This window comes from Pipistrellus hanaki (genome assembly GCF_964339955.1).
Source record: "Pipistrellus hanaki genome assembly, chromosome: 6".
Taxonomy (NCBI): Eukaryota; Metazoa; Chordata; class Mammalia; order Chiroptera; family Vespertilionidae; genus Pipistrellus; species Pipistrellus hanaki.
Genome location: NC_140508.1, coordinates 20244058 through 20272050, shown reverse-complemented (window position 1 = coordinate 20272050; position 27993 = coordinate 20244058). Strand labels below are relative to the sequence as shown.

General features: G+C 44.3%; 1 protein-coding gene across 2 annotated transcripts in view; it reads left to right on the top strand.

Annotated features, from left to right (window-relative positions):
• PCSK2 (proprotein convertase subtilisin/kexin type 2) overlaps positions 1 to 27993 on the top strand; it is a 255372-nt gene that overhangs the window by 195515 nt on the left and 31864 nt on the right. For both annotated transcript variants that reach the window (XR_014795318.1, XM_084887637.1), the window contains exons 7-8: positions 4919 to 5007; positions 15690 to 15865. Coding sequence is in view for 1 of the 2 variants with exons in the window: in XM_084887637.1 (XP_084743763.1) it covers positions 4919 to 5007; positions 15690 to 15865 (265 nt within the window). In the remaining variant the exon portion in view is untranslated. The remainder of the gene's footprint in view (positions 1 to 4918; positions 5008 to 15689; positions 15866 to 27993) is intronic.

Below are 27993 nucleotides of genomic sequence, written 5' to 3'. Positions count from 1 at the left end.
TTGTCCCTCCCCCTTTACAGGTATTTCCACTTCAGACAGGCTTATCCAATATAATAAAGAGGTAATATGCAAATTGACTCTCACATGCTTGTGTCACAAAATGGCCACCCCCACGTTGTCACAATACTGCTGTCAGAGAAGGGCAGTTGGGGTTATTGGGCCAGCAGGGGAGCAGTTAGGAGGCAGGGCAGTTGTTAGGTGTTAATCAGGCTGGCAGGGGAGCAGTTAGAGGGCTATCAAGCTGGCAACCAGAGTGGTTAGGGGCAATCAGGCAGCCAGGCAGGCAAGTGGTTAGGAACCAGCAGTACCAGATTGTGAGAGGGATGTCTGACTGCTGGTTTAGGCCTGATCCTGCAGGGGTCCCAGATTAGAGAGGGTACAGACTAGACTGAGGGACAACTCCCCCTCCAGTGCACAAATTTCATGCACTGGGCCTCTAGTGTTTTATTATAGAGGCAAGAGGGAGCTACTGAATGTTTTAAGAAAACCAAGAGTCCAAACTGACATTCAGGGAGCAAGCATTGCCCGAGACCATTGGGAAGGCAGGAATGAGGGGAAAGTATTGGAGGCAATGGAACAGAGCTTACAAGGCCCAGGACTGTTGAAAAGATGGAGTCATGAACAATTATAAGAAGCCTCCACTAGCTGCTTATAATTAATTAGTGCCTCCTAATTTAACAATGAAATGTTTCTTCTCTTATGTTCCTCTAGAGAGCCCACAGCATTCATCTTGCCACTTAAAGGCCAAAACTAAAGATAATGAAGCATTCAGTGTTTTTTATTTGCGCAAGCCAGTTCACATGCATTTGTCCTCCAGCCATCAGTGAGCAGTTTTAGGGTATAGATGAGCTTATATCCCCATGTGGGAGGGTAGAGGATTGGTTCAGTAATTGAGCATTGGTCTCAGACCTGGCTCAGCCACCTTCTTGCTGTGCACCTTAGAGTCAATACCTCCAAGAGTCAACTTTGACATCTGTGAAATGGAGCAGTACCTACAGGTAGCCCTCTTGTGAAGATTAAAGTAGATGAGGCCAGAAAAGCACTGAGCACAGTACCTAGTCATGAATAACCGCCCAGGCAGCTGGCTGTTGGGCCTTCTAACTCCTGAGTCTCCTAGAGCAGGGTCCACACACTATACAGCCTCCATCAGTACCTCTGTGCTCTTCACAAATGTTGGTGAAAGTAATGACTGGCCCAGGCAAGGCCTGATTGCACATTTTAGGTCTCAGAAAGGAGATATCAACAGGGCTGATTATTAAATAATAAGGAAATTTGTTCTCAGTCAGATTAGAGATGGCAATGATTTTTTAAACTTTTATTTAAGAATGATTTGTTCAGCATGAGTCAAACAGCAAGCAATCAAGTTACATTTAGTCAGTATCCATTAAAGTTCCATTTTTTAAATTATGCACCAATATAAAGCATATGTACACTTTATACATAGTTTGTATTTTATATATGTACATATTTAAGTATATAATGTGTGGGTATATTCCGGTAGATAATGTATAGGTATATATTAGAATTATCTATACTAATAAAAGGGTAATATGCTAATTAGGACAGACCTCTTCTAGATGTCCATCCAGACAAAGCCACAGTGGCTGCAAGGCCCAGAGCTCAGGCCTCACAGCCACCACTGCCAGCCACGGCAGCAGCAGTAGAGTGATGGGGGTGGCACCTTCCCCTGATCAACCTGGTTGCTTCCTGCAGAGGGAGGCCAGACTTAGGCCTGTGGGAATGGGCCTAAGCAGGCAGTAGGACATCCCCTGAGGGCTCCTGGACTGAGAGGGGACGGGCACGAATTTTCATGCACCGGACCCCTAATGAATATATAATAGATATAAGTATATACATACACTTAAATTTATATATTTAAAATACATATTCAAATCAATATAAATGGGGTATAGATATTATTTTGTTTATATAAATACATATGTGTGTGCTTTCATGATGTTTTTAAACATTTTAGTTATCAGTTTCTCCAGAATTTGGAATAAGAAGGTAGTTGCCATTAAAGCCACATCCATGACAGTCTCCCATCAAGTTCCACCTTAACTAAGCACCTTCTCGGTGTGGTTTACAGAAAACTTGGACAAGGAGACAGCAGTTGGCTCAGTATTAAGTTTTCACAAATCTGTCACCACAAGGCCAACTTGTATAGTAACTTCAGGGTTTACTTGGACACAGTATGCAGATTTTATTCTTGTTTCAAAGGGAATTTAGAGTCCAGGAGATATGTAGCCTTTATGGAGGCAGGCTTCACTTTCACTCATACAAAGAAAGAAAATGTGTGTGTGTGTGTGTGTGTGTGTGTTCACTTGTGTGTGTACATATATCACCTGAGGATATTTTTTTCCATTAACCTGTTAACCGGGGAGTTCCCTTTTTAATTACGCAATGTACAAGGGGCGCATACTCTCACTAGGACGTGTCAGTACGTCACACCCAGCGGATGTAATTTTATATTATTATTTTTTTATTTATACTTACTTAAAATAATGAAATATATATTTTTTCGTTTGTTTATATATAAAGCACAAAGGAAAATACAAAATTACAAACAAATAGAAAAGAATACCAACAAAAAAATGGAAACATCGAATTAAAAAATTATAAATTTTACAAACAATTATAAAGATTACAGCCGAAGCCAGTTTGGCTCAGCGGTAGAGCATCGGTCTGCGGACTGAAAGGTCCCAGGTTCGATTCCGGCCAAGGGCATGTACATTGGTTGCGGGCACATCCCCTGTGGGGGGTGTGCAAGAGGCAGCTGGTCGATGCTTCTCTCTCATCGATGTTTCTAGCTCTCTGTCTCTCTCCTTTCCTCTCTGTAAGAAAATCAATAAAATATATTTAAAAAAAAAAAAAAGATTACAAAAATATATACCGTCCCTTTCAGGGCACAACATATATTTCAAGGACATATTCATATGTCCTACCCGTTCCCAATTGTGTTTATGTTTGACCTATTTATAGGTCCCACTCGGTTAACAGGTTAATTTTTAGAGAGAATGGAAGGGAGGGGGAGAGACAGAGAAAGAGAAACATTGATCTCATATCTATTGGTTGCACCCTGACCAGGTTGGGGAATGAGCCTGCAACCGAGGTACATGACCTTGACCAGAATTGAACCCTTCAGTTTACAAGCTTTAACCACTGAGCAAACCGGCAAGGTCTATACTTTATTTTTTAAGGACTTGTGCAATAACTTTGCTTGCCCCAATAGGATGTAACATACAGTAAACTAGTCACCCCTGCAGAAATCAAGGCTTCTTGGGGCCCTGTAGCCAGACATCCCCTTGCACCACAGTTTGAGTGGTGAGTGAAAAGCTAGCCCCCCCACCCCACCCCTATCCTGGCCCTTCCGCAGGCTGTGCGCACGGGTTCCAGCAGACTTGGTAATGTGACCGTTTAATCTCATAGCTGCTTCACAGACCATTAAAATAGGCCCCTCAGGGTGAGGACTGGTAAGTTTCAGGTGACTTCCACATCTTCAATGCTGTGTAGGGTTTAAACACGGCATTCTGATTGACTTAGGCATTTATGCTTGTTTCGGTTCTCTATAGCCACTTAACAAACTACTCCAAAACTTAAAAAAAGAACATTTATGTGCTCACAGTCCTGTAACCTGGGCAGGGGCAGCCTCTCTCTCCCCACTACCTGCAAACTGGGGTGACCTGGCTGGTCTGGAAGGGAGGAGGGATGCGGCTCCCCTCACATGTCAGGCATATCATCTGAGGTACTAGAACATTGGAGGCTTCTCTCTCCATGTCTTCTCACCCATATGTGGTCTAGCAGTTAGACCCTAACTCAAGCTACTCTATGTGGTACCTGGCACCAGCTGATGGAAGCTCAAGCTGTCAGGCCTCTTTTAAATATTTTACAGAGAGAGGAAGGGAGATGGAGAGAGAAACATTGATGTGAGAACAAATATCAATCTGCTGCCTCCTGCACACCCTCTACAGGGGATCTAGCCCAAAACCCGGGCATGTGCCCTGACTAGAAATTAAACCAGCAACTTTTCTGTGCATGGGACAATGCCCAACAAACTGAGCCACACCGGCCAGGGTGCCAGGCCTCTTCAGAAGTGGTTCATCATCCTTCCACTGCATTTTATGGGTCAACCCAAATCACCATGCCAATTCAAGAAGCGGGGAAGTACACATAGGGGAAGAACTATTTGGAACCCGTGATATAAGGGAAGAGAGGACAAGCTAAAGGGAGAAAACTAATGGAATTATAGTGAGTGCTGCAAAGGACATTCTAAAACATGAGCCCTGAGAAGGCTTGCTCAGCATTATAAAACCAGGGATACCTCAGAAAGATTACCTAATAAATGCCTGAGGGTCTTAATCTGGTCAGCCTCGCAGGTTCTGTGGACTCCCTTGAAACTATATGCAAAATGTTGTCACTGTATGCCTTTATATTCCTGGAGGAACGTAAGAATCTGTAGCATGGAATACTATAGCATTCAATCTTAAAAAAAAAAAGTCTATGATCCAAAAAGGTAAAGCAGTGTTACTCACAAAATGGATGGACCAGCCTTGAAATTAAGCACCGGCCCACAATTCTAGTGCTTCAAAACAATCAGAGCTCTTCCAACCAGAGATATATAAGTGTATTTTGTGCAAGAAGATACTTCAAATTTTAAAGTATAGATCAGATTTCAAGGTTGAAATGTTCTGAGAAGCCTCTTTTGTCAGAAATAAGCCACAGTCCAGAAGGCAGCTGGAGGGGGGAGGAGGAAGAAGAGACGCTGGATACACAGAAGGAAAATTGGGTGGGCCAAGTGCTAGCTTCAGGCTAACCAAGCCATTGAAAAGAGCCCAATGACTTCCAATTGACAGACTTTAAGGAACCTCTTCCAGAGTCTTTTGAAACCGTATTAACTTGCCCTTATTTTTCCCTGCAGCCACGGGACCCGATGTGCAGGGGAAGTTTCTGCTGCAGCCAACAACAATATCTGTGGGGTCGGAGTGGCGTACAACTCCAAGGTCGCAGGTAAGCCATCCCTGCCAAGCAGCAGGCCTTGTTCCAGATAGCCAGTCCCAAAACGCATCCCACCCTAGTCTCTAGGATGGCCAGGGCCTGGCAAAAACTGCCACTGTGGCAGGAGATCTGAGACGTGGAGTTTAACAAAAGTGAAAAATTACGTATCTATTTTTTAACCTCTATGGCAATATTAATACACGTTTGAATTTTTTACTTAAGTGTAATATAAATGCAGAAAAGTGCACAGGTCACAAACATGTAGCTCAATGGATTTTTACAAACTGGCCAAGAAACAAAGTATTGCCAGCACCCAAAAGCCCTCCTTGTGTCCCCTCCCAGTTGCTATCCAGGCACACAAAAATAATCACAATCCTGATTTCTAGCAGCAAACATTGACTAGTACCGGTTTTTAAACTTTACATAAATGGAATTGTATGGTCTTTCTCTTTCCTATCAGTATCAGAAAATCTTAATGAGACTCAAACAAAGCCTATTGAATATGAAGATGGCATGGATTATTATAAACACACTCAGAATCTTCGAAATGGTCTTTTTGGTTGTTGTTTTCAGTTTTGCACAATGCATCTCATCTTTAAGGAAATACATTCTACCGAAACCTTTTTACTAAGCTCCATAGGAAGGACATTTAACAATTCCATCTTTACAGAAGACTTTAGACATGAGAGTAACAAGTCACTAGAAATTAGAAACCAAAACCTGCTGCCCGCACCCCCAAAAAAGAGAGACAGAGAGAGAAAGAGAGAGAGAGGATGAAAGAGCAGGGTTCGTAGAAATCTTTCCACAAAATGCTGGAGAATGAAGTGGCTCCTGGCTTGTCCCAAGTTTAGCCTCAAATTGGCTCTTCATTTGTTTAGCCTGACTCATCCAGTCTGGTTTTTCTTTTTTTACAACTGTCTTGATATTTTTCCTGGAAATTTAATGGAACAGAAAACAAATTTTGTGCTGACATTTGCATTTCTCGGGACCTAAATAAAGCAAGAGCAACTTATATAAACCCATCATTAACCTCTTTCAACAGTTTGCTCAGAGGCTTGCCTGAGCTAGGTGCAGAATACATCCCAAAGCACACATTGGGAGGTTCTGAAATGTAAATAGAGGACGCTTGGTCCCTCTTTACTTTGTGTGCATCCAAAATGCTAGCATCAAAATGTCAGAAGCCATTATGAGATCAGGGGAAAGAATATCACCCAATTAATATTTTATAAGCTAGACTTGTACCTCAGATGATAGCTGAGGCGAGGTGGGTTTTCTATTCACAAGACAGAACAGAGGTAACTGAAAAATTCAAACCTGAATTTCTCATTCCTAGTAACTATCTTCAAAATAGTTTTGAAGGCTTCGTACAACCAAATCAACTGGTTTTTTTCAACAAAGGATTCTTAGAACTACTGCATGTAAAAGTTAAATGTCAGCCCTAGCCGGTTTCGCTCAGTGGATAGAGTGTTGCCCTGTGGACTGAATGGGTGAAGGGCACATGCCCATGCGCATTTCAATTCTGGTCAAGGGCACATGCCCAGGTTGCAGGCCCATTTCCCCAGTAGGGAACTTGCAGGAAGCAGCCAATCAATGATTCTCTCTCATCATTGATGTTTCTCTTTCTCTTCCTCTCTTTAAGTATATATAAAATTAAAAGTCAGAGTAGCTCAGAATGTTTGGAAGTTTATTGGGGTCTTTTTCCCATCTGCTTCTTCTATCTTTTTCTCCATTATCTGAGCTCTGAAAACATCTAAGCTGTTCACCAAATGTACCTAATTTTCTTTCTCTCTCTATTCATTTGAATTACCTAAAAGCAAATCCAGAGACTAAAATTTGGGTATGTAAGGGAGGAAAAACTTTCTCCTACCCTTCTGGATTCTTCTGGCTGGTCTAAGAATTAAATTGACATGAGATTGATTAACAGGAGAAAAATAATCTGATTTCATTATGTACATGTGTATGGAGGTTCCATAAGAAAATGGCGCCCAAGGACAGATAGGGCAGTTGAGGCTTATATGCTGTCTTGAGCTAAGGAGAAGTGGGTAGTATTTGGGGACTTTAAAGGGAAGGAAGGCAATTCACAGGGAGATGGAAAAAGCAAATGTTGGGTAAGCAAATGTGTGCTGGGCATGCAGAGAGTGGGAGACAGAGTCTCTAAAGTCTAGGCCCCACATCTAGCTCAGACTACACTATAGCAATCTATGAGGAGAGCTCCCTTTCAGGGGCAGGCTCTCTAGCGAAATTATTTTAGGCAGTAAGGGAGTAAGGGGGGAGGTCGAAGGTTCTTCATTGCATGTGTGCTGTTTTTGCTTTGTTTTGTTTTTGAGAGTATATTTATTAAAGCTGGAGACAGTGAAACAAGGGCTTAGGCTAGAAGAAGCAACAAAGGGGGCCTTGGAGATAGGTTCAGGGGGTTAGCCTAGGATGAGCTGCCACTGCCCATTGCTCCCCTGGTTGCAAGTCTCATAGGGTCCCTTAGAGTTTCAGGGGTCCTCAAACTTTTTAAAGTGGGGGCCAGATCACGGTCCCTCAGAGAGCTGGAGGGCCGGACTATATGAACTACTAATTCCTACTGTAACACCTCGGCTGCGCTCACTGCCCAAAAAACCTGGTGGGCCGGATCAGACTCCTCTGCGGGCCGCATGTGGCCCGCGGACCGTAGTTTGAAGACCCCTGGTTTAGGAGATGCACACGATAGGAAAAGAAGGCAGGAAAGGCACAGGCATGTTCCTGGGACCTTCGTTTGGGGGAAGGGAGGTGGGGCTTAAAAGCTGGGAGTTTAGAAAAGGTCTTGGGGGGGGATTCAATAGACTCTTCATCAGCTTTTCCAGGTGTGCCCTTTCAGGGCCATGGTCTCAGTTGTATTTCAGCTCCAGGCCCAGAAAAAGCAGCAAAACCAGGTGGGTAACGCAAGGTCCAGCTGCATTGACTAATGACCCCCTGCCCTAGAGCTGACCAATCAAAGGTTCTTCTTGAGTCTTTTGTTTCTTAAAAATAAAATAATCTTCATGCCAGAAAGACACACTTTAGGATGGCAAATTTTGCTTCCCTACAGGTGCAAGGAGTTTATTTGGAAAGAGATCCCAGGAAGCTGGAGAGAGGGAAAGAGGGCAAAGAGAAGGAACCAAAAGTGTATGTAGATAAGCTGGTTGTTGCCATGGACTATGCATGGTGAAGGCCAGAGGAAAGAGGGTAGGAGCTGGGTGGAGGTGGTGGAATGGGGAATATCTATAATAGTTGTGTAATAAAAATAAAAAAATAAATTAAAAACTGAGGGGAAATGCACTTCTCAAGGTGAGGAGGCTGGGGAGTTTATTCACCAACTGCCATCTCTCATTAGTGGGGAAGGCTCCTGGGACATGAACACGCTGCCAGCTCACATGAACTGAGGAGAATTCCTAAGGCAGAGAACTTCCCCAAGCAAAGACACTCATATGGAGCCGACAGCCTCTGCCTCACCTGGAGACTAACCCCTGTCCCACAGGCGGGTCACTGCAGCCTGACACCTCATGACCCCTGCTTTCTGAAACCTTCACTACAATGCTCTGAGATTCCAGAAGGCAAGACCAGAACTGGTGGGAGGCATGCCCAGCCACACAAGGATTTCCAATAAAGCAGACACCTTTCTCCCCTTTTCAACTCCCTAAACCCCAGACCTGCTCCTCTGTAACCATTCATGCGAATTCTAACTGCTCAAGGGCAGGAAACTCCAATAACCTAACCATATCCTGTGTCCTGAAGGATACCCAGTGTTCTCTAGGCTTCACCAGAGGAGCAAAGGGAATTCTTCATGAGGATCCCAACAAAAGCAGAATTCTGTATCCCCCACCTTACATATTTAGGGGGAATATTTTGTTCATTCTAGTTGGCAATTACAAAAAAAAAAAAAATGTCTGGTTTTTTATTACACTGAGCCATACCCTTCCAGAGAATCTTCAGGAGCTTTCTGAGCTAGGGATGGGTAGAGTGCCACCTGGTGGCCTATCAAGAGTTTGCTATCTCTCTGGTAAGTCTCAAGGTGTTATAGATTGTAAAGACCTTGACAGCTACACCCCAAGTCCCTCCAGGGTCCTAGGTCTATCTCTCTTTACCTAAGAAAAGGCAAAAATTGAGGTGCTACAGGGATGGGATTATAAAATAAGTCCTCTGAAGGTAAAAAATATTTTTAAATTATTGAATATCTCTTCATCTGCCTGTTAGCTTCTTGGGTTCACTTTTATTATAAACCCTGCTCATTTTCCCATTGGGGTTCCTGTTTTTTTCTTGTTGATTTTCAAGCACTTGTGGTATGTTCTAGAAATTAGCCCCTGATCACTTTTAATTAATGCAAAAATCTTCTCCCTAATTTTTGCATGAGCTCATTAGTCCATTTGTCCATTTGGATTCACCTTTGTATGTTGTGCTAGCTGGGGGTCCAGTTTTATTTTTTTCCAAATAATGAGTCAATGTTCCCAATACCATATACTTTTTTACCCTTACTGTGGATTTACTGTGTTGATTTTTGAGAGGGAGAGAGAGAGAGAGAGAGAGAGAGAGAGAGAGAGAGAGAGAGAGAGAGAGAGAGAGAGACCCACAAACTTTTTGGTGTATTGGTGTATGAGACAATGCTACAACCAACTGACCCACCCAGCAGGGCCTAATACCATCTATTTATTAATCCAACCTGTTCCTTTGACTTGTGATGCCACCTTCATTGTATATTGTTTCCATACATACATGGTTAGTTTCTGGGTACATATAATTTAGATAAAGCCTCCTAGCAAGTATAAAATAGGAAGTGTTAGCCACACTTCTACTACTGAGCCTTTGTATAAGCTCTTCTCTCTACCTAGAACACTTTACCTCTACACTAGACCTGGCCACCTCTCTTCACCCTTCAGCTCTCAGGTCCCCATTGCTTCCTCCAACACCAGCTCCCAAATCAGTTCCCTCATCCACACTTAATAAAGCCTGCTGAATTTTTCACCCCAACACTAATTACTTTAGTTTATTGTATATTTTTGTTATTGAATATATTGCTATCATCCTCCACAGGCAGATGACAGTCCTCATGAGGACAAGGGCCATTTCTGCTTTCTCTCACATCTCAGCAACTAGCACAGGGTCTGCACATACTAAGTGCTCAAACTCTATTTGCTGAGTGACAGAAAGAGAAAAAGAAATAAAGAGAAGGAAGGGTCAATGAAGAAACCCATTATAAGCAATTTCTATCTTATTTGTTTGTTTCCTTTTATTCTTGTTGTTAATTCACACCCAAGGGTATTTTTTCCATTATTTTTTATTTTTTTTAAATATATTTTATTGATTTTTTTACAGAGAGGAAGGGAGAGGGATAGAGAGTTAGAAACATCGATGAGAGAGAAACATTGATCAGCTGCCTCCTGCACACTTCCCACTGGGGATGTGCCCTCAACTAAGGTACATGCCCTTGACTGGAATCGAACCTGGGACCCTTGAGTCTGAAGGCCAACACTCTATCCACTGAGCCAAACCAGACAGGGCTCCATTGATTTTTTAGAGAGAGTGGAAGAGAGGGAGGGAAAAAGATCGATGTGAGACACATTGATTGGTTGCCTCCCTCACATGCCCCGACCAGGGCTGGGGATTGGATCTGCAACCCAGGTACCTGCCCTGCATCAGGTATCAAAACCATGACCCTTAAAAAACCAATAAAACATACAACAGTTCCATGGGTTTATACTGCTCTAACCACTGAGAAACACTGACCAGGGCAAGTATCTCCTTTTCTACCAGCATCATCTTACCTTTGTTCCTTTCTTCCAAATCAAATCAGTTCCAAAGAGACCTAGAGCCTCACTGTTGGGTGCCTTCCATGTACCCAGTACTGCTGTGGGAGGTGGGATGCTGACAGTCTAAGAGAAGACTCTGACAGTGAGCAAATAAGCACAATACTATCAGATCATGATTGCTGGTAGGAACAAAATAAAGCAAGGTGGCAGAGAGTAACTGGGTAACTGGGGCAGGCCACAGCAAGCAACTTGAGGGCAGGTTCTATAGCATCATGCTTGGACTTCTGCAGAGCTTCTCAGAGCAGCCCCAGGGTGTGGCCAGGCCAGTTGAGATTGGCCTTACCTCCCTTCCTGGTTAAGCCAGAGCATACAGATTTACACATTGGGCTTCAGGATGAGATCACCTTTGGTCAAAGATTCTGAAGAGTTTGGAAACCACACACTGTTGACTGTTGACTGTTGAGGGTAGTCAAAATGACCTGGAATTTCTCTACCAGCAATTAACTGCTTCCACATATTTGGCCAAAAAAACATAAAACAGTTCCATGGGTTTACACATCTTTTACCTGAGTTTTTAAATAAACCAATAAAAAGCAATCCATTAGTACAATAATTAACACTTTCAGATCCTTAAAAACTAGATCAGCATTAATTTGCTCCTTAGCCTGCAGACTAATATTCATAAGTATGAATGGTGGCAACTAGAGATACTGTGGGCGGATGTAGCATTTCCGGGTATCAGGGACAAGCTCGCCTTTTTAACAGGAGTAGAGTCAGAAAGGATTTAGCTCAAATCCCTTGGCCATGAGCCCCTAGAGAAACAATTTTCAATCTTTTTCTTCTCATGGCACACATAAACTAATTACTAAAATTCTGCACTACAACAAAAAAAATGTTTTATTTTTAACCAATCTGACCAAAAAAAAGAAGGTATAATTTTGATTTATTTACAAAAATAAAAATTACCTACTCTTTTTGCTCCAAAGTGATTTTTTTAAAAATCAGGTGCCGCCGAAACCGGTTTGGCTCAGTGGATGGAGCTTTGGCCTGTCGACTGAAGGGTCCCAGGTTCAATTCCAGTCAGGAGCATTTACCTTGGTTGCGGGCACGTCCCCAGTGGGGTGTGTGCAGGAGGCAGCTGATGGACGTTTCTCTCTCATCAATGTTTTTAACACTCTATCTCTCTTCCTCTCTGCAAAAAATCAATAAAATGCATTTTTTTAAATCAAGTGCCTATACTTCTATACAGTATAAGGATTTCTAATACCAATAATCAATCAGACACAAACTTATTACTATGCGACATGACCAATAAGATGCAACTCTATTATGACCTATATATTTATGGTTCAAGACAGGGCATTCACACTAGATGACTATTGTTGTGTTGGCTGTTATCCTTTTATCCTGGACAATCTAAGGGAAAAGAGGTCAATGCCCCTGACTAAATGGCCAGGTGTTGCATGTTTCTCATGGCACACACCCGTTAAAAATAGCTGCCCTGGAGGCTGACAGCACTTCAAGTTGTACAGACAGGCATGAGGTATAGAACCTAAAATAAGGGATGTAGAGCCACTACTGATCATTAATGTGGTGATCAGGCCTGGGAGGGAAGGGGGGATTATGGGAGGGAATAGATGTGTACTGTGTCTCCTCGCCACTGAATTACATCAGCCAGTAGAGCATTTGTACAAATGCGAAGACACTGAGTCCTAGCACCCTGGTCTTCCCTCTCTGCTCTGCCTCTCACTCTAATGCCTTCTTGTGTCCTCTCTCCATATACCTCCCTGTAGCTCCTACAGCACCCAGAGACAAAAAAGAGGCCCTCCAAAAAAACCCTGGGTCACCCTGAGCCTGTCTTGGCTGCTAATGGTGCAGTCTCTTGCAAACATTAATGCTGTGTCTCATCCAATTAATGCATGCTTCATTCTTCCAGAGCTTAACGAGATTAAGAGAATGTCGGGCGCCTGGCCCCTGAATATGAATGAGAGCTTTGCTTTTAGTCTCTGGCGCCCTCGCCTCCCTCAGTGCTGAAATAGACAGAAGATTAATGCACACCAGCTTGATGTCTGTACAGTGCACAGGGAACCAGGGAGGGGTTGAAGAGGGAGAGAGACAGGGGGATAAGAACTGCAAATAGAGAGGGTACAGGACACAGCTGAATGCACTAGGCACTGGCTGTATGACAAAATCCAGTATGCCATTGGCTGTTCAGTCCTAGTCATCTGGGCACTGAGTGAATTCAAGACCATCTGAGTTTTCTTCTTGCAAGAAGAATACCAACTTCTCTGTGACATTTCCCCATCCACAAAGTAGGCATGTCTTCTTTTTTTGTTAGTTTTGTTTTAATTTTTTATTGATTTTTTACAAAGAGGAAGGGAGAGGGATAGAGAGCTAGAAACATTGATGAGAGAGAAACATCGACCAGATGCCTCCTGCACAGCCCCCACTGGGGATGTGCCCGCAACCAATGTACATGCCCTTGACCAGAATCGAACCTGGGACCTTTCAGTATGCAGACCGACAGCCTATCCACTAAGCCAAACCAGTTTTGGCTAGGCATGACTTCTTACAATAAGAAGCTGCACTATTTGGTTTGTTCTGTGACCTGTGGGTGACCTTTGTTGAACAATTTTTTTTAAATAAGTAAAATACAGATGTACCAAAAACAAAAGGTAGAGTTTTTTATTATCTTTATAAAATGAACCATAAAACTTAGCTCCCAGAAAGTTCAAACCATGCTTATTTTGGATGAGCTTCCTTCAGGTGAAAAGGATGTTAACTCATTATTGGATATTTGTTGGCAAAAATGGTGAGTTAATGTGTAAGTTAATGGCAGAGGATGGGAAAATATGAACCCGTTATTATTTGTTCTTCTGGACCTGTTATTTCTGTTACGGAGAAAATGGACTACATAAAGTAAGAATACGATGCATTTATTCACCAAATATTTATCTAGCTTAAGATAAACTCCATGCCCTGACCAGTGTGGCTCAGTGAATAGAGCATCGGCCTTCAGACTCAAGGGTCCCATGTTTGATTCCAATCAAGGGCATGTACCTTGGTTGTGGGCACATCCCCAGTGGGGGGTGTGCAGGAAGCAGCTGATCGATGTTTCTCTCTCATCGGTGTTTCTAACTCTCTATCCTTCTCCCTTCCTCTCTGTAAAAAATAAATTTTTAAAAAATATATTTTATTGATTTTTTTACAGAGAGGAAGGGAGAGAGATAGAGAGCTAGAAACATCGACCAGCTGCCTCTTGCACACCCCCTACCGGGGATGTGCCTGCAACCAAGGTACATGCCCTTGCCTGGAATCGAACCTGGGACCTTTCAGTCCGCAGACCGACACTCTACCACTGAGCCAAACCAGCTTCGGCGTAAAAAATAATTTTTTTTTTAAAGATAAACTCCAAGCGCCATGCTGATGCCCTGTGACACAGAAGTGAACAAAACAGTCACATGCCCTGAGCTCAAATACCTTGATATCTGGTGGTGATGAAGCACACAGGGAAACACTTGTCCTAGAAAGCTGAAAGTGTGGTACAAATGGAAAGCCCAGAGAGCAGGGTCCAGAAAGGCTTCTGGGGACATGCCTGCTGAAACAAAAGGTAGTCAGGAGGAGGGTGAGCACTGGGGGAAGCTGCAATGCAGGCACAAGGATGGGCTATGGAACGTTGAGGAGGAAAGAAAGTCCCTTAAAGAGAGAAGACAATTTATGTCCATTCCACGTGTCCTGCAAGAATCATGGTTGTCCTTATTTAAACTGGGTCGCATGCCATGTAAGAGTGATGCTTGCGCAATAATGTCCTTTGGTCACCCAAGCTTTCACTGTGTGCAGCCCAGTCCCTTCATTTCAAAATTCCCGTGGACATAAAGACTTAGGTCAGGGTACTAAAATTCTAGGCTCCTTGCCACAAAGCAATCTATCAAGCAGAGAACAATATGGCCCCAAAAGGCAATGTTTGGAGATTAGTGATGGAGGGACTGTTGGCTTCAGCTGAGTTAACCCTGGAGAGGCTTTCTACGGACATCCAAAGGTTGATGTGAACCACAGCTGGCACAGGCATGCCCCGTTTCCGTGTGCCTCTGCCCAGTTCAGGTTTACACACACACACACACACACACACACACACACACACACACACACACAGTCCAGGACTGCAGCACTCTGCTCCTTTTCAGCTGCCCAGCAAGGAGTCACTCCCACAGGCATCAGAGAGTAACGCCAACTTTACAAAGAAGCCGCAGGAGAAAGAGGAGGGGGTTGTATCGTACACCCCATTACTAGTGTATTTTAGAATAAGCCATGCAACATTTGTCCTTCCCAAAGGCCCTTCTCAGTTACAATGAGACTGAGAGTTCCTCTTCTCCTGACACTGCACTTACCTATGCTGTCTCTGCCCCTCCTACCCTCTGCCCTCTGGAATTTCTCCTTCAATATCTAGTATCCATTGCTTCCCCCTCACTGTCATGCACAGTAACTTTATTTTCTCCTCTGAAGCTAGGCCCCAGTCAACACCCCGTCTCAGAGGCTGGCCTTCCACTTAGAGACAGGAATGTCCTCACCCAAGGTGGTCTCTCCCCGTTGGGAATTGTAGTTAAGTTTGCTAGGGGAGTAACATTGTCCTCAAATAGCTGCATAAGGACGTGCTCGCTTCGGCAGCACATATACAAATAGCTGCATAAGGAAAGGTGAGGGTGGGGTTCCAAAAGGGTGGATGGGCCTATCTGTGCCTCCCTCTTGATCCTCTGAAGGGGTAGCCCACACACCACCCCAGGTTGGACTCCAGATTCCATACAGTCCCCAGGGCACCCAGGATGGAGGACCCTCCCACCGCACCCGAGATCTGAGCCTTCCTTCCCCCCGACACACACACCCACCACGTGTCTCCTGGGAACTGGGGACCAAAATCCCGTGTTTCCCTGCCCTCCATGTCCACAGGTATCCGGATGCTGGACCAGCCATTCATGACGGACATCATCGAGGCCTCCTCCATCAGCCACATGCCCCAGGTGATCGACATCTACAGCGCCAGCTGGGGCCCCACAGACAACGGCAAGACGGTGGACGGGCCCCGGGAGCTCACGCTTCAGGCGTTGGCAGATGGTGTGAACAAGGTAAGGTTGGTCCTGCCAGCAGGAGGCCCTGGTCCAACACGCGGGTGGAGAGGAAGTGATGATAGAGGAGGAAGGGGAAGCGCGGGGGGCGGGGGCATGCAGGGGGATAGAGGGGGGCTGTTACCCTATGCTTAGCCCCAATTCTATAAAAAAAAAATAAATAAATAAATAAATAAAAAAAACCAACAACAACAATGGACCCCAAAACAGCGTTATGCATGCAGATTTGTTGAAGGGGATGGATGTCTGTGGAGGACAAAGCGGGGAGGGAGAGGGGGGAGGTCAGAGGAGGCAGGGGAGCCTTCAGATGCAGGCAGTGAGCATGCAGGGCCCCTGAAAAGGAGAAGGTAGAAGGAGAGTCCTGTTCTGCCCTGGTGCCCACAGGAAGGGGCCTGACTAGATCCCCCCTCTTTGCCAGTCGTGGCTGGGAGAGCCCACAGGCAGTGGGGCGTCTGTGCAAACCCTGCGTGGATCCAGAAGATGCTGTAAACCCACAACGTCTCCACGGCCTCCCAGACATTATTAGCCTAGGGACAGACAGAGCCAAGGAGATGGGACCAAGGCAGAGGGCAGCGGGGATTCCCTGGCTGAGATCCAGGGTCAGCGGCCACCCAGACATGACCGCCAGGCTCTGGGGTCAGAGTCTCCCTGGCTTCAGGTCCTAGGTGCGCCACTCTAAGCATCTATCCGCAAGTGACTTGACCTCTCTGTGCCTCAGTTTTCTTGCCTGTAAAATGGTGATAACGATTCATTCTTCCTGGGATCTTTGTCAGGTGTAAATGAGGTAAATACACAAGTGCTTGGGACTGGGCAATACCCCCATCCAAAGGCTTGGTGCCTGCCCTGGTCATGTGGAAGCCTAACCCACAGCCCCCAAACTTTGTGCATGAAGCGCGGCGTGTCACTAGGCTTGTGGAGTCTGTGGATCAGGAATTCCGGTGGCCCAGTGGGGTTTCTCATCCCTGCTCCTCGTTCCTGGGCCTCAGCTGGAAGACTCATGGCTTGACTTACCGAAATGTTGTTTTCACGTGTTCTTGCAATGTGCTGAATTCAGAATTTCTCCCCGTCGGTGCCATCACACCCTCTGGGCAGTGTGGTCTTTTTGCCAGATTGAGGTCTTTATTCAGGATTGGACTTGCCATCAGGGTGACAGCAAGGTCTTCTCCGTGCTTTCAGGTTACTTCTCTGTTCAGCCCCTGTGTGGGAATCCCATACCAACGATGACAACATGGTGTGTAGAGTGAGAATAATTAGGTCCTAAGTGAGGGGACAGGCCAGTATATGAAGTTTAGAATATGGGCACTGGGAAACCCATGTTAGGAATTTTTTTTTAATTTTTGCTTCTTGGGTTTTGACAAATTTCAACTAGATGAAATGCCCATAGCCATATTTGGGTATATAAACTAACACTATTATAAAGTGTAAAATGCATCTGTGTTATGTATATATTTAAATTATTTACAATCTGTATATGGAAATATGTAAGCTCATTACTTATACATTTATAACACTAAAAGAGGTATATGGACAAAATGCTATTTTTAACAGTACCCCAAAAAGTAAAAATATTGAAGAAAATTAGAGCAGACAGGTGAAGTTTACTTTTTCTTTTACTTTTTTTTTTTTTAAGAGTTACAATATGCCAAGCATTCTTTTATTTTTTATAGTCACTATGCTGGACATTACATACCCATAATTTACATATCATATAACTGGATGACCAACATCTTTTCAATCCCCTAACTCCCACTCCTATAGCCCCTGGCAACAACCATTCTACTCTCTGTTTCTATGAATTTGGTTTTTTTAGAATCCACATATGAGGTCATACAAAATTTGTCTTTCTCTGACTTATTTTACTTAACATAATGCCCTCAACGCAGCTTTTCTTCTTTTTTATGGCTGAATAATATTTTACTATATATATATACAAACATGTTCTTATCCATTCTTGCATCAAAGGATCCAGGCTATTTCTGTGTCTTATTATAAACTAGAGGCCCAATACACAAAGATTCGTGCAAGAATGGGCCTTCCTTCTTCTGGCTGCCGGCACTGCCTTTGCTCCGGCCCAGAGCCATGTTTTCACCTTCCCACACTGCCCAGAGGCCCGGAGCAGCTGGGGCAGTGCAGAACACCTGCGTTGTCACCATCTTTTTTGGGTTAATTTGCATACTCACTCCTGATTGGCTTGTGGGTGTTGCAAAGGTACAGTCAATTTGTATCTTTTTCTTTTATTAGTGTGTGGATAATGCTGCAATAAGTACGGGAGTGCAGATATTTCAGATACTGATTTCATGTCCTATGAATATACAGGGTGGGGAAAAGTAGGTTTACAGTTGTGAGTATCTAATGCTGGACATTAGATACCCATAAATTACCAACCATGACCTCCAAAATCATTCCTTAGCTTTTGTCCCTATGACAATTTTTGTAATCCTATTGAATCTAAGCTTCTGAATATGAAGCAGCATAAAATTTGTAAAAGATTGATTAAATGAGCTCAGCTTGATTAAATTTAGGCATGGAAAATCTAACTTTAGATCCTCACATTGTTGCTTGCTCACACACATTCCTAGTCTTAACGGACTAAAGCTCTCCTTGGACAAAAATTGACAGCATCTGGGCCCTAAACAATAGTAAACAGTAAACCAACCTTAGAATATGGGTCAGCTAACCTTGGCTCACAGGCCAAATTCAGCCTACCAAAATTTTATTAGAACACAACCAAGCCCATCAAAGCCTTTGTATCCTTCCAGCCACAATTTCTCTTCCAACCAGAGTTGTCATAAGCTCCACACGGGAGAAACACATGAATGGAATCATCGCTCAGAATGACGGACTTTTCTGCTAGCCTGTCCATATCTCTGTCTTCATGAAGTGGCTGACTTTGTATGATAGGAGGTTTGCTTCCTTTGGGCAGGGATTGTTGTTTAAGGATTGGCATAAATAAGTGGATAACTGAGCTTGAGAGCTAGGATACCTGTTCCTCATTGGCTGTGCAACTTCAGATTAGTGACTTAGTTTCTCCATTCCTCACTTTCTTCTTTTGCAAGATAGCCACATCAGTGCTTCTCAAAGTGTGGCCACTGGCCCACCTGGGACTTTGTGAGAAAACTGGAATCTCAGTCCCACCCTACCCACCCAACCTGATGTATCAGAATCTGCATCTTAACAAAATCCCATTCAAGTTTGAAAGGATGTGTATCATGTAACCCTAAGATGCTAAGACCATAATATATATTGTTTTAAAAAAAAAAAAAAAAAAGGCCACAATTTGTAGAAACGGAAGGTAGAGATAACTCATTTTCTGGAGGTCATGGCACTACATGTCCTCATCAGGGTAATGCCTTGGATGGGCTGACAGCTGACTGAGCCGTATGCTCTAGTGCAGTGGTCGGCAAACTCATTAGTCAACTGAGCCAAATATCAACAGTACAACGACTGAAATTTCTTTTGAGAGCCAAATTTTTTAAACTTAAACTTCTTCTAACGCCACTTCTTCAAAATAGATTCGCCAGGCCGTGGTATTTTATGGAAGAGCCATATTCAAGGGGCCAAAGAGCCTCATGTGGATCGCGAGCTGTGGTTTGCCGACCACGGCACTAGTGTATCTCTCAGTTATAGGAACAGAGACCCAGGTAGCTCAACTGAATGTGTTTATTTTTGTAAAGATGTAGGAGAAGTGATGAAGGCAACAGGATGGATTCAGGCAGGACCTTGTACAGACTGGAACCAGACATGTTTTAGACCCAAGGTGGCTGCAGGACATTAACTAAATCGTGTGTAGAGATCCCCACTAGGGCCCTGCAATCATGGGGCTTGTTCACTCTCACATTGCTGTTTCTCACTGACTTTATATATCTCTTCAGGTTTTTCTCCACCTTGAGGTTGATGTTCACATGATACTTCTTGGACAAGATCCCATTAGCACCATTCTTTATCACAACTTGTCAGCCTCTACCCAACTGCCATCTGCTCCACTCCAATGTTTTAGGTGCGGGATTTTGGTCCAAAATTAGGAGAGACCTCTTCCCCCTACTAGATTCCAAGGAAGGTTCTTTTGGAAAGGTTTAAAACTTGAGGGGTCAGAGGACAGTTAGAAGGTTGCTAGCACAGCCCCTTTCTTTTCTATCCCAATAACATCTAATGGCAGTCAGCTATACTCATCCTGGCCTTTCAGCCCTCTGATGACACTTCTTCTGACCTGTTGAATTCTTTCAACAGTCTAAACAGAAATATAAGATCTTATGTTCCCCCTCTGTTATGGGTTTAATTGTGTCCCCCAAAATTTATATGTTGAAGTATCTTAGAATGTGATCTTATTTGGAAATGGGGTCATTATAGATGTGGCTAGTTAAGATGAGGTCATACTGGAGCAGGGAGGGCCCCTAATCCAATAAGACTGGTGTCTGCATAGAAAGGGTAATTTGGACACAGGCACACAGGCAATTTGGACACAGAGAGAAAACCATGAGAAAATTAAAGCAGAGCCCTAACCGGTTTGACTCAGTGGATAGAGCATCGGCCTGTGGACTCAAAGGTTTGATTCTGGTCAAAGGCATGTATTATACCTTGGTTGAGGGCACATACCCATTAGGGGGTGTGTAGGAGGCAGTTGATTGATGTTTCTCTCTCATCGATGTTTCTAACTCTCTATCCCTCTCCCTTTCTATATAAAAATCAATAAGATACATTTTTTAAAAAAATTAAATTAAATTAAAACAGAGATTGAAGTGATGATTTTATGAGCCAAGGAGCATAAAAGCTTGGCAGCAAACCACCAGACACCAGGAGCAAGAGAGAAAAGAGGTATTTCCTCCATAGCCCTCAGAAGAAACCAGCCCTGCCAACACCTTGACCTTGGACTTCTGGCCTCCAGAACTGCTGGACAATATGTTTTTGTTGTTTATGCCACCAGCCTTGTGGCAGCCCTAGAAAATCAATACAGCTTCTGCTTAGAATGGACAGCCAAAAAGGGGGATTTGGCCAGACTCAAGCAATATAGAAATGGCATGGACACCTTGCCAGGTTACTCTTGATGTTTATAGCCAAGATGACTGATAGTTGATCTAAGGACATCTTTTTCCTTCTCCTCTGGGACCTTGATAGTATCCTTCATTCTCTAACATGGTCCTTCAAAGGAGAAGCATGCAAAATTTCCCATGATGTAATACCAAGAGAGGAAAATATGTCTGCATTAGGGACAGTGCCAAGCTGAAGTTGGCTCCTGATGACATCACATGGGTAACTTGAAATTAGATATGGAAATAGGCAAATAGAGGTTTTTGTGCCCCCTCCAGAAAGCCAGTTGTTAAGCATTTGCCGGTATACCCCTGGTTAAAGACTGCTGACTTTCCTTGAACTATAGCAGTTAGATGCCCACTTATTCTCCCCACAATAAAAAGCCAGCTTTGCCTTCAGGAGTCTGGGAATGCCCTTTGAAAAGAGGAAAAACCTGAAACACTAAGGTTTTGTTTTTCCCAAAAGTGAGAAGTTTCCCACCCTGGCTGATGTCATTCAGCATAATGTTAGAGCATTAGCCCGAGAACCAGAAGGTCACATACCTGGCTTGCAGGTTCCTCTTTCCTCTCCCTTCCACTCTCTCTAAAATCAATGGGAAAATATCTTCCAGTGAAGATTTAAAAAAAGACAAGTTTCCCAAGACAGTGGAGGAACAACTTTTCTAAGTAATTCGAGTAAAAAAACACCTCACACCTTAATCCATTCAGCACTCATGAATTTAACAAAGGGATCCCAGAAACACAATTATGAAATAGAAAAGTGAGTTTTTGAAAGTGAACAGTAGCTAAACATCAACACTGGGATGGGGCCCGTTGGGGAAATAATAAAGTGATGTTTTATTACAAGGTTATGCCAATCAGCTCTTGACATTCAGCCTGAGATGGCAACAAGAACCCCTGACATTTGAATGGCACCATGCCATTTACAGAGGGAGGGGTCTCCCAACAGAATCCAGAGCAAGGTGGTGATGGTGCAGCCCCATGTCAATACCCAGAGACCCTTAGGACTTTTTAGGATGAATCTTGTACAGACAAACAGCTTGTTTCCTTACCGCACTATCTCTTGTGTGGCAGGAAAGAAATGGTTACACATCCACGCCCAGCACCAGTGACAGCAGGTGCCCAGGGAAACACTTGGCAGGTGGCCCTCTTCCCACCAGACATGAATTTTCACTGAGACATATTTTTTGACACTCAAGGTCAAAAGAGAGTCAGGCGAGCAGGTGACATGTGCCCTCTGTGAGAATTTACAATGCAGATGGTGCTCAGTGCAGCACATCCCTGGGTGCCTCCCGTCATTTTCCACGGACTTAACGGTTCCGCCGCATCTCAGGTCTGGGCATTTCTCTCTCCTCCATCTGTAGCCTCCCCTGCTGCAACTCAAAGGGCCCTTTCAAGTGTGACTTCTCTGCAAAGCATGCCACGCACGGCAAAACTTAAGAGAAAATTTGTTATGACTTATCTTCAGATGACAGTGTGTAAATATTTTAGAAAGTGAAGTGAGTATGATGAAAAATACATGACTTCTCATTTTACTTTCCCCCAGGCTATGGGGATGATTCTCTCCTGGTTTCAATGTGACAATTTTGAAAGAGTATTGTAGAATTTTGTGAGTGGTCATGTATTATACATTCCTATTATATATTTCCTCCCTGTTATTCCTAGAAAGAAAAATCCACCTCTGCAAGGTGGTCTCCACCTAAACAAAAGTCAGATCATTACCTTTGGCACAAAGGCACTTCTTATGCTTGCCTTTGAACTTTAGCATCCTCCAGATAGGTTTTGTTTGACCAACACTTATATATAAAACCCTAATATGCAAATAGACCAAACGGCTGAACAACGGGTTGCTATGACATGCACGGACCACCAGAGGGCACACGAGGGAACATAGCACGTGTGGCAACAGGTGGCAGAGTGAGGAACATGGTAGGCGCCAGCCACAACGGGGATGGTGGAGCAAGTGGGCGAGGGTGCCAGACTAAGACTTCACCAGTCACTGTTATCCAGGCGGGCGAGCCTCTGGTGGTTACTGAAAATGTTTCACTCCCACACTCCGTGGTCCCGCCTGGCACTCACACCGGCTGCCGGTGCCTCGTGCCCAATGCTGGCCCCAATTGCTTGGTGCTGTCAGTGGGTATGAGCGGCAACTGCCAGCCCCAATCACTCCTCAGGGCTTCTCCACCTCCCCCTTTTCCTAAGGGGCTATCAGCCGCCTCTCACACCCATTGTGTGCACTGGTCCTGCTTGCACCAGCTGCCAGCGCCAGAGCCACCACTTGCAGCCACTGCTGGCACCCAGTGCCAGTCCCGATCATTCAGCGCCATCAGTGGGTGGGAGCAGCGGTTTCTCCACCTGAGGGCTTCTCTACCTCCCCCTGCTCCTGAGGGGGCGATCGGGTCAGGAGCCACCGCTCACACACACTGCTGGAGCTGGCCCCAATTGCTTCATGCCATCAGTGGATGCAAGCAGGGGCCAGCGCCATCAGTACAGGGAGCTGTGGCAAGAGCAGGGCTACTGGCAGACAGGGGAGCAGGGGCCACAGTAGGAGAGGCTGGGGAGGGGGGGAAGAGGGGACACAGAGAATGGGCAGAGATCCGCCTTGTGCCCATCGCAGCCTCACAGCCCAGTTTCAAGGTGCACAAATTCATGCCCTGGGCTCCTAGTAGTAATGACAAAAAGGAAGAGGGATACCAAGCTGATGTGTCTCAGTGGTTGAGTATTGACCTGTGAACCAGGAGGTTATGGTTTGATTCCCCGTCAGGGCACATGCAGGCTTGATCTCCCGTGTGGGGCATGCCGGGAGGCAGCCAATCAATTGATTCTCTCTCATCATTAATGTTTCTATTTCTCTTCTTCTCCCCTCCCCTGAAATCAATAAAAATATTAATTTAAAAAAAGGGAAGAGAGAAAGGAGAATAAGAGACCTTGCTCTGAAGTGTATCTGTTTGACCAACATCTATATATAAAACCACAGACCCCACCACTCCCAATTGTATCACATCTGCTCCACACAGAAACATCACCTACCTGGCCCCTTAGGGATTTGAGTTTGTATCTCCTAAGTTTGCTCAATAAATACCTGAGGAGGCAACAAAGAGCAGATGAAAGGAAGGGAAGAGGAAAAGTTTTCCTTTATCTCAGTGTTTTCCTCTTCATGTCATAGCTCACATATTGAATTTACAGTTAAAACATTCTTCATGTTATATATGGGAAGTAGGTTACAATCAGAAACCCTGGGATTATGAGATATCTAATAAGTAACTTCCTAGTCTGGGATCCCCCAGAAGCAGGCCCTGAGACAAAGACTGGGTTCAAGTAGTTAAGTTGGGAAATCAAGGGACCACCAGTAGTAAATAGGAAGGTATGTCAGGGAAGAAAAGGACCAATAAAGGGTATGCATTTGAGCCAGCTATCACCGTGAGCAACGGGAGCATAATCCCATTGGGAAACTGGCCAACTATGTAAAACACACACTGAAGTTATCCCGCCGCATGTCAAGGGAGCTGGGGTAAATGTCACTGTGTAAGTAAATGCCCCAACGCTTTCAGCCCAGGGCCAGGTGTGCAGAGCAGCCTTCAGACTTTTGGGAGAAGGCCCTTAGACGAAGAGGTGCCTGTGCTGGCATTTCAGTGCACAGAATACATAAGGTCTAAGGGATATGGCCAATACCCACTTCCACCTCTGCTACAATCTCCAGCGTGCAGTTTGAGTAAAACCTAATCTGAGCCCTAGAGCCATTGCCCTCTGGGTGGAAAAGACCCGCCCATGTGTTTGCTGGCCAGAAAAAGATGGAGCCCTTGTGTAGAGACTGATGGAGCAACAAAGGCCAACATATGGGACACAGTCTCTTATATCACGCTACCAATGAGGCTGAGAATTCAAGTAACACCCCAGGGCCTTGAAAGTGACAGCTGACTCATGGATTTCTTTCCACACCTTGAGGAAATGCAGCCACCCAGAGCACCCCTGACATGTCTTCGGCGGATTCCGAGGAGTACACCCTAGCCTCGTATGAATCATGCTCAGGGTGCTACCAAAGGAAACAGCTTAAGAATCTTTCAGGACAAGGCCACAGGAAGTCCTTTGAGGCACCGATGAGACAGAGCACTGATGGTTTATTCCTTGGAGGGCTGCAAAGGGCACATGCACAGACTCGGAAAGTACCAGAGAGGGGTCACTTGCAAGAGACTGGGTCAAAAGCCAAGATCCAGAAAAGGGAGGCAGGTGGAGGGCTGCCCAGGGAGACAGTGATGAATCCAGAATGGGCCAAGCGAGGCCCTGGGGCGGCCTGCTGGAATTTAATCAGAGCAGCAGGTGCCAAGGCCTCTGGCGGGCAATGGATCCTCCTGCCAAGGAGCTCTCAGGAATTCTCCATGGGCCGATTTATGCCCTAAAGCCAAACAAAGGTTCGCAGCTGAGCAGGGCTGCCGCAGAAAGGACTAAACGGTTCAGCCTCAGCAGCTGCAATCCCTCCTTTCACTTGTGACAAGAAACTGAAGATGAGTCGGTGGGCTTCAGGTGATGGCACCATCCTCCTTTCAGCTTTCCCCGAGATTCTGACACCCTCACCCCACTTCCGATGGACTCCACAACCCGACGAGGGCACCAGGCCGACTCTGCAATGACCATATCCGGCTGCAGGGCCCCACTCCCATCCTCTCTCTGCACCCTCCTGAGGACTTCTGGGCATCATGGATTCACACTCCTCGGTGTGCTCCATGGGAGTTACCACCCCCAGGGCAACCATCAGCCTTGCTGTCCCGGTGGCAGGTTCACTAGGGACCTCCTGAGGGGCTGAGCCCACTTGCCCACAGGGAAGCCTGCTCATCAGCTCACGCTGGATTGTCATTTCTTCCTCCTGTCTCTTGCTACGCCACCACTCACTAATGCTTCTTGAGCCCATCTCTCCCCAAATCAACTACCTGCTCCGGATTCCTTGTCTCAACAACGGCTTTGGAGAAACATAAATTGGGGCCAACCCCTTTCTCCCTACAGGTGTGGCCAGCAATTCTCTGAAAGTAAGCCCAGCCCCTTTCAGAATCCATTCACGCATTGTCCCTGCTTAAGGCCCTGCATGACTTAGTACCCCCTCCAACACTCCATGTGTGGAAAAGTAGTAGATAAAAAATGAAAATGCCCAGCCGGCATGGCTCCGTGGTTGATCATCGACCTACGAACCAGGATGTCACAGTTGGATTCCGGTCTGGGCACATGTCTGGGTTGGGGCTCAATCCCCAGTAGGGGACATGCAGGAGGCAGCCCATGAATGATTCTTATCATTGATGTTTCTATCTCTCGCTCCCTTCCTCTCTGAAATCAATAAAAAATATATTTTTTTAAAAAACAGAACAGATGCACACAAAAAAAAACATAACTCAATCACTTGTGGTTTGGGATAAAAATTCTAGAGAGTGCATACACAGATTTTATTTTAATGTTCTATCTGATATGATCTAAATGGAAATGAATAGGATGAACTGTATCAGTCAGGAGAGGCTACCTTATGCTGTGGTAACAAGCTGCCCCAAAAGCTCAGAAGCTTTAAAACACCACAATATCTCATTCAGCTACACATTCCTCATGGTCTGCAGGAGATTCTGCTCGTCACAGTCTCTTAGGGATCAGGGCTGACTTCTGGAACATTGCCAATCATTGTGCAGAGGGAAAGAGAGAACTGTGCTGAACAGTAACTGGTTCAGCTTAGAAATGATACTGTGTGTCAATCATTCCCACTAACAATTCATTGATCAAAATGGGCCAAACAAAGCATTATCATAGGCCTGGATGGTGGACAGCTAGAAATATTTGGCAAACAGCACCAATGACTCTCACAAAGGCCCAGAGTAACTGCTAAGTGACAAAAACGTAATCAGTGACATAGTGAGGACAAACACAAATGTCAAATACATTTGTGAATAATTTAAATGAAATTGTTTCATGAGCTGTGAGTGAAGAAAAGCAATATTTGTACATCAACACATTATTTTATCTGGTATTTTTAAATATATGTTTCTTAAAAAATAGATTTAAAATATAGTAAGAAAACTTCTGCAAGTCTAAATACAATAGACAAAAGAAAAAAATGGTCAATATATATGAAATATAGATTATAGAAATTTGGTTATGAGCCTTAACATAGAGCTCTAATGCATCAATAAAAAGAATATCATGAAGGAAAAATAGGCAAAGGATATTATATTTTGGAGCTTGGTGCTTTGCTATTCATAAAGCAAGAACACAATAAGCAATAAAGATGCCCTAGCCAAGTGACCCAGTGATTAGAGAACCAATCCACACACTAAAGGGTTGTGGGTTCTATTCCCAGTCAAGGGCATGTACCTGGGTGGCAGGTTCAAATCAGCCCTGGTCTGGGTGCATGCGGGAGGCAACCAATCCATGTGAAAGAGAACCATCGATGTTTCTATTTCTCTCTCCTCTTCCCTCCCTCCCTCCTTTTCACTCCTCTCTCTAAAAATCAACGAAAAAAAATATTCTCAGGTGAAGATTAACAAAAAAATAAAGAAAGAAAATTATGTCCACTGCAGTACTTTAAAATCTAGAAATAGCCTTCCATGTATGTCTAAGAGAAGGAGTAAATTATGGAATGGCTATTTAATAAGACTAATAAAAATTATGTGCCCAAGAATATTTAATTATTAAGGAAATGTTCAGGATATAATAGAAAGAAATACATTTTAAGCAGAGCCACAAAAGTGGATATATTTTTATGACCCCAATTTTATTATTAAACCTGTTCTTATACTTTGCATTTATATATATAAAACTTTCAGGAATCCACAAAATATCACCAGTGATTTTCTAGTCATGGAAGATTATAAAGGATATTTTTTTTTCTTCAGAGTCTGTATACTAAGTATTCTACAATGAATGTGATTTTCACAATAAATATACAATAACTTTTTTAAGTCTATCAGAGTTATATTATGACGTCAAGATGACTAGAAAATAACTCTTAGTATAGTTGAGTGTCTAGGGAAAAGTAAGCTAGACCAGAAGACTGGCCTCCAGCATCTGCAGATAACACCACTGGGCCAGGTCCTGGTCTGGCAATTAGCCCAGGTCACTGGGCATTGGTTATAG